Source organism: Psammomys obesus, unplaced genomic scaffold (genome assembly GCF_907164565.1).
Source record: "Psammomys obesus unplaced genomic scaffold, mPsaObe1.curated_primary_1811, whole genome shotgun sequence".
NCBI lineage: Eukaryota > Metazoa > Chordata > Mammalia > Rodentia > Muridae > Psammomys > Psammomys obesus.
The window spans coordinates 6,179,453-6,187,530 of record NW_026591816.1 but is presented as its reverse complement, the minus strand read 5'-3'; the positions used below and the strand labels follow the sequence as shown (position 1 = coordinate 6,187,530).

Here is an 8,078-nt window from a genome sequence, read left to right as displayed (position 1 = left end):
AATCGGTACTGTCTGCTATGTCCCAAGATTTGTGCTTAGCACTGGGAATAAAAACGACAGCACAGCACAGTCTCCAACCCACAAAAGTTTACGTGGCTCATTTCCCAGGACACACACCACAGTTTCTGACTCAGTAGACTTTGGGTGGAGTCTGGAGATTTCCTAGTCTGCTGACACACCCGAGTTTCCTCTTGCTTCCCCACTGTCCTCTGTGCTGACTGATAAACTGTTCTAGTGTGGAACCTTTGACAGAACAAACCTGAAACACATCTGCCATTGGAATACCCCTCGCTCAGTGGTGAGGGACCATGTTCATAAACAACAAATTTGTGCTCAGCCATCCCTCATGTCTTCCCGGAAGCCCTTCCACCATGATGGAAATGAAGGCCCCAGCACAGTTTAGCAAAGTAGGTGAGTGTGAAAAGTAGAGATCATTCCTTGGGGTTATTCTTGGAAGATCCCCATCTCAACAGCCATATTTTTTCATTTATTTTTTATTTTTATTAATTACAGTTTATTCACTTTGTATCTCATCCCCCCGTACCTCCATCTCCCCTCCCCTCCCAATCCCACCCTCCCTCTTCCCCATCTGTGACCCTCCCCCAGTCCACTGATAGGGGAGTTCCTCCTCCTTTTCCCTCTGATCCTAGTCTATCAGGTCTCATCAGGAGTGGCTGCATTGTCTTCTTCTGTGGCCTGCTAAGGCTGCTCCCTAGTCAGGGGGAGGGGATCAAAGAGCAGGCCAATCAGATTATGTCAGAGACAGTCCCTGTTCCCATTACTATGGAACCCACTTGGACACTGAACTGCCATAGACTACCTCTGTGCAGGGGTTCCAGGCCATCTCCATGAGTGGTCCTTGGCTGGACTATCAGTTTCAGAAAAGACCCCTGTGCCCAGACTTTTTGGATCTGTCACTGTCCTTGTGGAGCTCCTGTCCTCTCCAGGTCTTACTATCTCACACTTCTTTCATAAGATTCCCTGAACTCTGCCCAAAGTTTGGCTATGAGTCTCAGCATCTGCCTCAATACCCTGCAGGGCAGAGACTTTCAGAGGCCCTCTGTGGGAGGCTCCTGTCCTGTTCCCTGTTTTCTTCCTCCTCTGATGTCCATCCTCTTTGCCTTTCTGAATGGAGATTGAGCATCTTAGCCAGAGCCGTCCTTCCTGAATAGCTTCCTTAGGTGTACAGATTTTAGTATGTTTATCCTATATTATATGTCTAGTATCCACTTATGAGTGAGTATATACCCTGTGTGTCTTTCTGCTTCTGGGATAGCTCACTCAGGATGATCTTTTCCAGTTCCCACCATTTACCTGCAAATTTCATGATTTCCTTGTCTTTTATTGCTGAGTAATATTCCATTGTGTAGATGTACCACAATTTCTGTATCCGTTCCTCAACTGAGGGGCATCTAGGCTGTTTCCAGCTTCTGGCTATTACAAATAAAGCTGCTACAAACATAGTTGAGCCGATGTCCTTGTTGTATACTTGAGCGTCTTTTGGACATATGCCTAGTAGTGGTATAGCTGGGTCTTGAGGAAGCACTACTCCTAACTGTCTGAAAAAGCGCCAGATTGAAGAAAAAGTGGGGAAGAGCCTTGACCTCATTGGCACATGAGACAACTTCCTGAACAGAACACCAACAGCACAGGCTCTAAGAGCAACAATCAATAAATGGGACCTCATGAAACTGAAAAGCTTCTGTAAAGCAAAGGACACTGCCATCAAAACAAAACGATTGCCTACAGACTGGGAAAAGATCTTCACCAACCCTATATCTGACAGAGGGCTAATATCCAGTATATATAAAAGAACTCAAGAAGCTAAACAGCAACAAATCAAGTAATCTGATTATAAAATGGAGTGCAGAGCTAAACAGAGAATTCTCAATAGAGGAATATCGAATGGCAGAGAAACACTTAAAGAAATGCTCAAGGTCCTTAGTTATCAGGGAAATGCAAATCAAAATGACCCTGAGATTTCACCTTACACCCATCAGAATGGCTAAGATGAATAAGTCAAGTGAAAACACATGTGGGAGAGGATGTGGATAAAGGGGAACCCTCCTCCACTGCTGGTGGGAATGTAAACTTGTACAACCACCCTGGAAATCAACAGTCATATTTTAAAGTGGGTGTCAATGCCACTTTAGATTTTATTGATGTAATGTTTGGTGAGTGCAGAAAAGTGGCTCTTAAAGGCTCACTGTGCACTTACGTTGGGCTGGGGTAGGGCAGCTGTTTCTGCAGAAGTGAGTGGTCAACACAGGCTGTCACCTCAAGATCAGGGTGTTCGTGTTATGTCCTTATCAAGGTCACTGTGAGTGGGCGGGGCTTACATCTTTCTGCTCGCAGACGTCTACATGTCACCAAATCACGTTCAACATTAAGTGTTTTTTTTTTTTTTTTTTAGATTTCCATTTGATTCTTGGGCCAGAAATTGTGTTGATTGGTTCCAGAGGGACAAAGAATAGGAATGGAAAGTTTTCCTGTGTGGTGATCAAGTAGCACTAGGGCCCACTTGCCTTGGGATGGAATGTAAAGCAAAGCCCATCTTTACCATTTGGAGCAACACAGCAGCCTTATTATTTAACACAGACTCATGCAGAGCTGAGGCCCTCAACCTTCCTAATGCTGAGACCCTTTAATACAGTTCCTCATGTTGTGGTGAACCACAACAATAACTTATTTCATTGCTACCTCATAACTGTAATTTTGCTACTGCTATGAATCATAAAGTAAAATATGATATGCAGTATAGCTGAAATATGACCACCAAAGGGGTCATGACCCACAGGTTGAGAACCACTAATGTAGAACATGGTTGAGGAGCAGTGTGCTACCCTGAAACCGAGACCCCACAGGAATAATGTTAAATCTGTATCTGTGGCATACACCTATTCTTGGGCACAAAATTAAAACAAGGAAAGCTCATTTTCCATAAGCTCAGGACCCAGTTCATGCTCGCTTAAAGTTTCTTTTTATTCTTGATTCTTCTCTGATATATTACATCCTGACCATAGTTTCCCCTCCCTCTTCTTCTCTCAGTCTCCCCCCCATCCCTTCTCTCCCAGATCCAGATCCTTAAAAAACAAACAAAAACATTTCTAATAGTTGTTTAAGAGTCTCAAATTATGTGCATATTGTCAGATGATAGGCCCTCCACAACTCTGCCCAGATCCACCCACCCTGCCCGACCTTACTTGGTGTCACAGTCTTAAAAAAATAAAAATAAAAAAGCTTTGGGACGAGTTATGCTGTCCCAAATATTCTTGGCTGTGTGGTCTTCTCCCAGAGCATGGCTGACTTATCAGAGGTTACACTCTTAGAGAAAAATGGCCTGTCCTTGTCCAGCAGCTAACAATGGCCAGCTGCCCCACGGCTAGATAGACTGCATCTTTATCTCTCTTCTCCATGGTGGCTTGCGCTCGTACAAGGTTTTGCACACTGTTGTGACTGCTGTGGGTTCTTGTGTGTAGCTGTCCTGCTGTTTCCAGATGTTCATCCCGTACTGCTGGCTCTTAGAGCTGCCTCTTCGCCCCAGTGACCTTGAGCCTTGCAAGGAGACGTGGGGTATATGTGTTCCTCTCAGCGCTGAGCTCTCTGCAATCTGTTACTATTCTGTACCTTGGCTATTCCATATTTGTTTTTCCCAGTCCATCATTTTCCTCCTTCGGATCTAGCACTTTAATTTTCCTCTTGCTTTCTTTAAACAGCCATATTTTCCAGAAATAGAGTTGTACCGATAAATTATGTGCTACCATGCATCTGTCAATTGTCTGTGTAATCCAAGCATAATCTATCTCACATATATTTATTTGACTGGTGGGATTTTTTTCTGGTTGTGAACCAGAGTATATTTACCAAGTGACATGATTTCCAAAAGCAGGTGATACAAACTATGCATGTTTTGAAAAACACACAGAAAGTGGTCACTAAACACTTGCTTTGTGACAGGCAACACATTGGACATTCAGTACGCAGCTTCCAGTCCAGTCATCAGGAAGGTCCTCTGTAGTAGGTGATATTGTGGTGGATGATATCAACTTTCCAACGGTGAGAAAACCAAGGCTCAGTGAGGCTAGTTTACTTCAGGGACTATCAAGCTCAGGACTTTCCCCCTCTCCGTCAGCCACAGGGACACAAAGATGTTTCAGCTATTATGCATGGGGCCTGGTCAAGACCAAGAACTGAGGAGGGTGTGTCTGGAGAGATGGCTCAGAAGTTAAGAGCATTTGTGCTTCCAGCAGACCTGGGTTCAGTTCCCAGCCCCCACATGGAGGCTAACAACATTTAACTCCAGTTCCAGAGGATCTGACACCCTCTTCTGGCCTGTCTGAGCCCTGGACACATGTGGTACATAGACACGCATGCAGACAAAACACCTACACACATAAAATAAAAAGTAAATCTTAAAAAAAAAAAGAATTGAAGAGGAGGAGTAAAACGAGAAACACATCAACTGGATACACTGTTATCTAAAATCATGAAGCCAAAGTCACCAGGTCATTTGGAAATCTTTCCTCCCTGTGGCATTGTCAACTGGTAGAACATGAATATTTACACATATCAAAGAGCTAAGCTTGTTAATTACTTTTTAAAAGCTTTCTAATTCTAGTAACAAGAATTACATTATCATCTCTATTTTGCTCTTCAAATCACTGATTCTATCTTCATCCATACACAATCTCCATCCACTTATTGAACCATCACATCTATGATAACCTGCAATGTCACTCTGCTCCTTTTTATGATGCTGGCTTTGTTCACATTGCTATATCTTCTTTTATGTCTTGAGTTATTTTGAGTCACCTTGTTCCTATACTTGGGCTGTAGTGGCATGCACCACTGAGCTACAGGATCATTTCAGGTAGTTTTTTTTTATTTAATTTTTATTTTATGTGTGTTAGTGTTAAGGTGTCAGATTCCTTGGAATTGGTGGTACAGACAGTTGTGAGCTGCCATGTGGGTGCTGGGAATTGAACCCGGGTCCTTTGGAAGAGCAGACAGTGCTCTTAACCACTGAGCCATCTCTCCAGCCCCATTTCAGGTAGTCTTATTCCTGATGTGTAGACTCCTTAGCTATGAGTGTGTACTGTTAGCTTTCCTCTGCTCTGACAACCTCCCGGGGGCTGGGGGAAAAGGTCCACAGGCATAGGTTCTCGGGTAAAAGTCTCAGCTACTTCAGGTGAGGGACTACCTGGGAATGAGAAACAACTGTGATTATTTGAATTGAAGCCAGGTGCAGAGAGCTCTTGAAGGGTGGGGTGAACTGTTCTGAGAAACAACCAGCTGTAAACTATAGAGCAAAAGTGATCTGATTTTCAGGTATAAAAACCCTGTGCTCTCCTAGGTCATCTCCTATTTTTGGAAGGGCGATTCTATCACAAATAAACCTCTTGCTTTTACATTGAGTTGTGGTCTGTGAGAGTTCCTGGGAAGGGTGCTATCCTGAGCTCCTGAGCAGTGAGACTCCAGGTCTTACATTTTTGGTGCATTGGCTGGGAAATAGCGTGCCCCTTCCCCAACCCTCATCAGACTGGGCTCGGAGGTCGAGCTCGGAACAGGTTAGTCTGATTTCTGGTTGTATTTGTTTAGGTGCCTATCTGGACCTTTTTGGTCATCTGATCAGTTGTTGCGATAGACAGACGTTTCAGAATATCGCTTGACTGGGAACTGGGGCATGCTCCAGGTTCCATCTGAGGAGGCTAGGTCCGTGATGGTTCTCCTCCCATCTGTAGGAGATGGGCCGCGTGAGGCAGCCTCTCAATCAGAATTCTGTGGACCCATAAGGGCGTCCTTATCTGAATTGCCTGTCGTGTTCTCTTTGTCGGACGACTTTATTGTGGAACAGACTGTGACTTCTTTTTGACCTTCCACCTCCTTATCCGCCAGCTTTTCCCCCACTAATCCCCCAGCAGGTCTGCAGCAGGTTGCCGCCAGTCCCTCGGCACCACCAGATTCTGAAAGCGAGAGTGCCGCCACCAGATTCCGAAAGTGAACCCCCTTTTCCGAAAATCCACAAGCTCTAGCTGATTTGTTTGAATCTGTCCTAGTCTCACACCAGCGCACTTGGGATGATTGCCAGCAACTCTTGCAGGCCCTCCTGACTATTGAGGAACGGGGACAGGTCCTCCTTGAGGTGAGAAAGAATGTGCCGGGAACAGATGGAAGGCCTTCCGTCCTCCCTAATGAGATTGATAATGGCTTCCCCTCACCTGCCCCAACTGGGATTACAACACACCTGGAGGTAGGGAACGCCTGAAGGTCTACTGCAAGACTCTAATGGCGGGTCTCCCTGGGGCCACTCAAAAGCCCACCAATTTGACAAAGGTAAGAGAGACGGTTCAGGGGCTGGATGAATCCCCCACAGCCTTCCTTAAATGGCTGATGGAGGCTTTCCATCGGTTTATGCCCTATGACCCTACCTCAGATGAGCATAGGGCAATGATGACTATAACCTTTATAGACCAGTCAGCCAGAGATATTCGTAGAAAACTCCAGAAAATAGAGGGTTTAAAGGACAAGTTGTTGAAGGATTTAGTGCAGGTAGCAGAAAAGGTTTTCTACAGCCAGGAGATGGAAGAAGAGAAAGAGGAAAGAAAGCAGAAAGAGCAGGAAGCGAGAGAAAGAGAAAGGGATAAGAGGCAAGACAGAAAGTTGACTAAGATCCTGGCCACCATAGTGCAGGAGAGTTGTAATGATAGGGAGAGAGTTCCTGGCAATTGGAGGGGCCCTCTGTCTAAGGATCAGTGTGCCTATCACAAGGAGAAAGGACACTGGATGAAGGATTGTCCAAAAGGAAGAAAAAGCCAGTCCACTTCTTGGTGGACACTGGCACCCAGCATTCTGTTCTGTTACAAGACTTAGAAGCTAAAAAAGAGAAAAAATCGTGGGTCCAAGGAGCCACTGGATGTAAACAATATTCATGGACTACCCGAAGAACGGTGGGTCTTGGAGTGGGCCGGGTATCCCACTCATTCTTAGTTGTCCCCAAGTGCCCGTACCTGCTGTTAGGGCAAGATATTCTAACTAAGATAGGGGCCCATATTCATTTTAGACCAGATGGCCCACAGGTGACAGACAAAGGGGATCCCATTCACGTGCTGATGATTCAACTGGAAGATGAATACTGCCTGTTTGAAAAGGTGGTTAGTCCAGAAAAAGACATTTACTGGTGGCTAGAGAGACATCCCAGGGCATGGGCTGAAACAGCTGGCCTAGGAAAAGCAGAGAAACAGCCCCCAGTTCAGATAGAGCTGAAGCCTCAGGCTACCCTGATCGTGGTGCGACAATATCAGATATCTAAGGAAGCCCGTGACGGGATCCTCCCTCACATACAGTGGCTCCTTCACCTAGGGGTGTTCAGAAGGTGCCATTCTGCCTGGAATACTCCATTGCTGCCAGTTCGGAAGCCTGGGAGCAACGACCATTGACCCGTAAAGGACTTGAGCGAAGTTAACAAACAGGTCATGGACTTACATCCTACCTTGCCCAACCCGTCCAGGGCTGCAAAGGGGAATAACATGGCCTATCAGGAGGCTAAAGCAGCCACCAGAGGAAACTCTGTCCCAGTGGTACTGACTGCTGAGCTGCCCAGAGAAAAACGACTAAACTACTCAGAAAGTGACTTGAAGCTAATACGGCAAAAACGGGATATTTGACACCGATGTGGGGGCATGGATTGACTCCAAAGGTAAGATCATTCTGCCACAGAAAGACGCTGAGAAATTAATAATTCAGATGCATAAGTGGACTCACTTGGGGGCAAAGAAATTGGCTGAAATTGCCCGCCAATCCCAGTATCAAATACTAAACCTCACTGTCCTGATTGAGAGAGTGACTCGGGCGTGTGAACCCTGTCAGAAGGATGGGTGTAAGCTTTTCCCACAAAGAAACTGCTTTGGTAGTAGCCAAAAAGATTCTGGAAGACATTTTTTCTCGGTTCGGTATTTTAAAGGTAATTGGGTCAGACAATGGGCCAGCCTTTGTTGCTCAGGTAAGTCAGGAGGTGCCAGGTTTCTGGGGCTCGATTGGAAATTACACTGTGCTTATAGACCCCAAAGTTCAGGACAGGT

At 45.5% G+C, this 8,078-nt stretch overlaps 1 protein-coding gene across 1 annotated transcript; it reads left to right on the top strand.

Annotated features, from left to right (window-relative positions):
* The first annotated feature begins 371 nt into the window (after nt 1–371).
* LOC129680390 (uncharacterized) lies at nt 372–7,664 on the top strand. The gene is given in 3 exon segments (XM_055612005.1): nt 372–411; nt 5,896–5,997; nt 6,769–7,664. Coding segments are annotated over 3 exon segments (1,038 nt in total).
* Nucleotides 7,665–8,078: the final 414 nt, after the last annotated feature.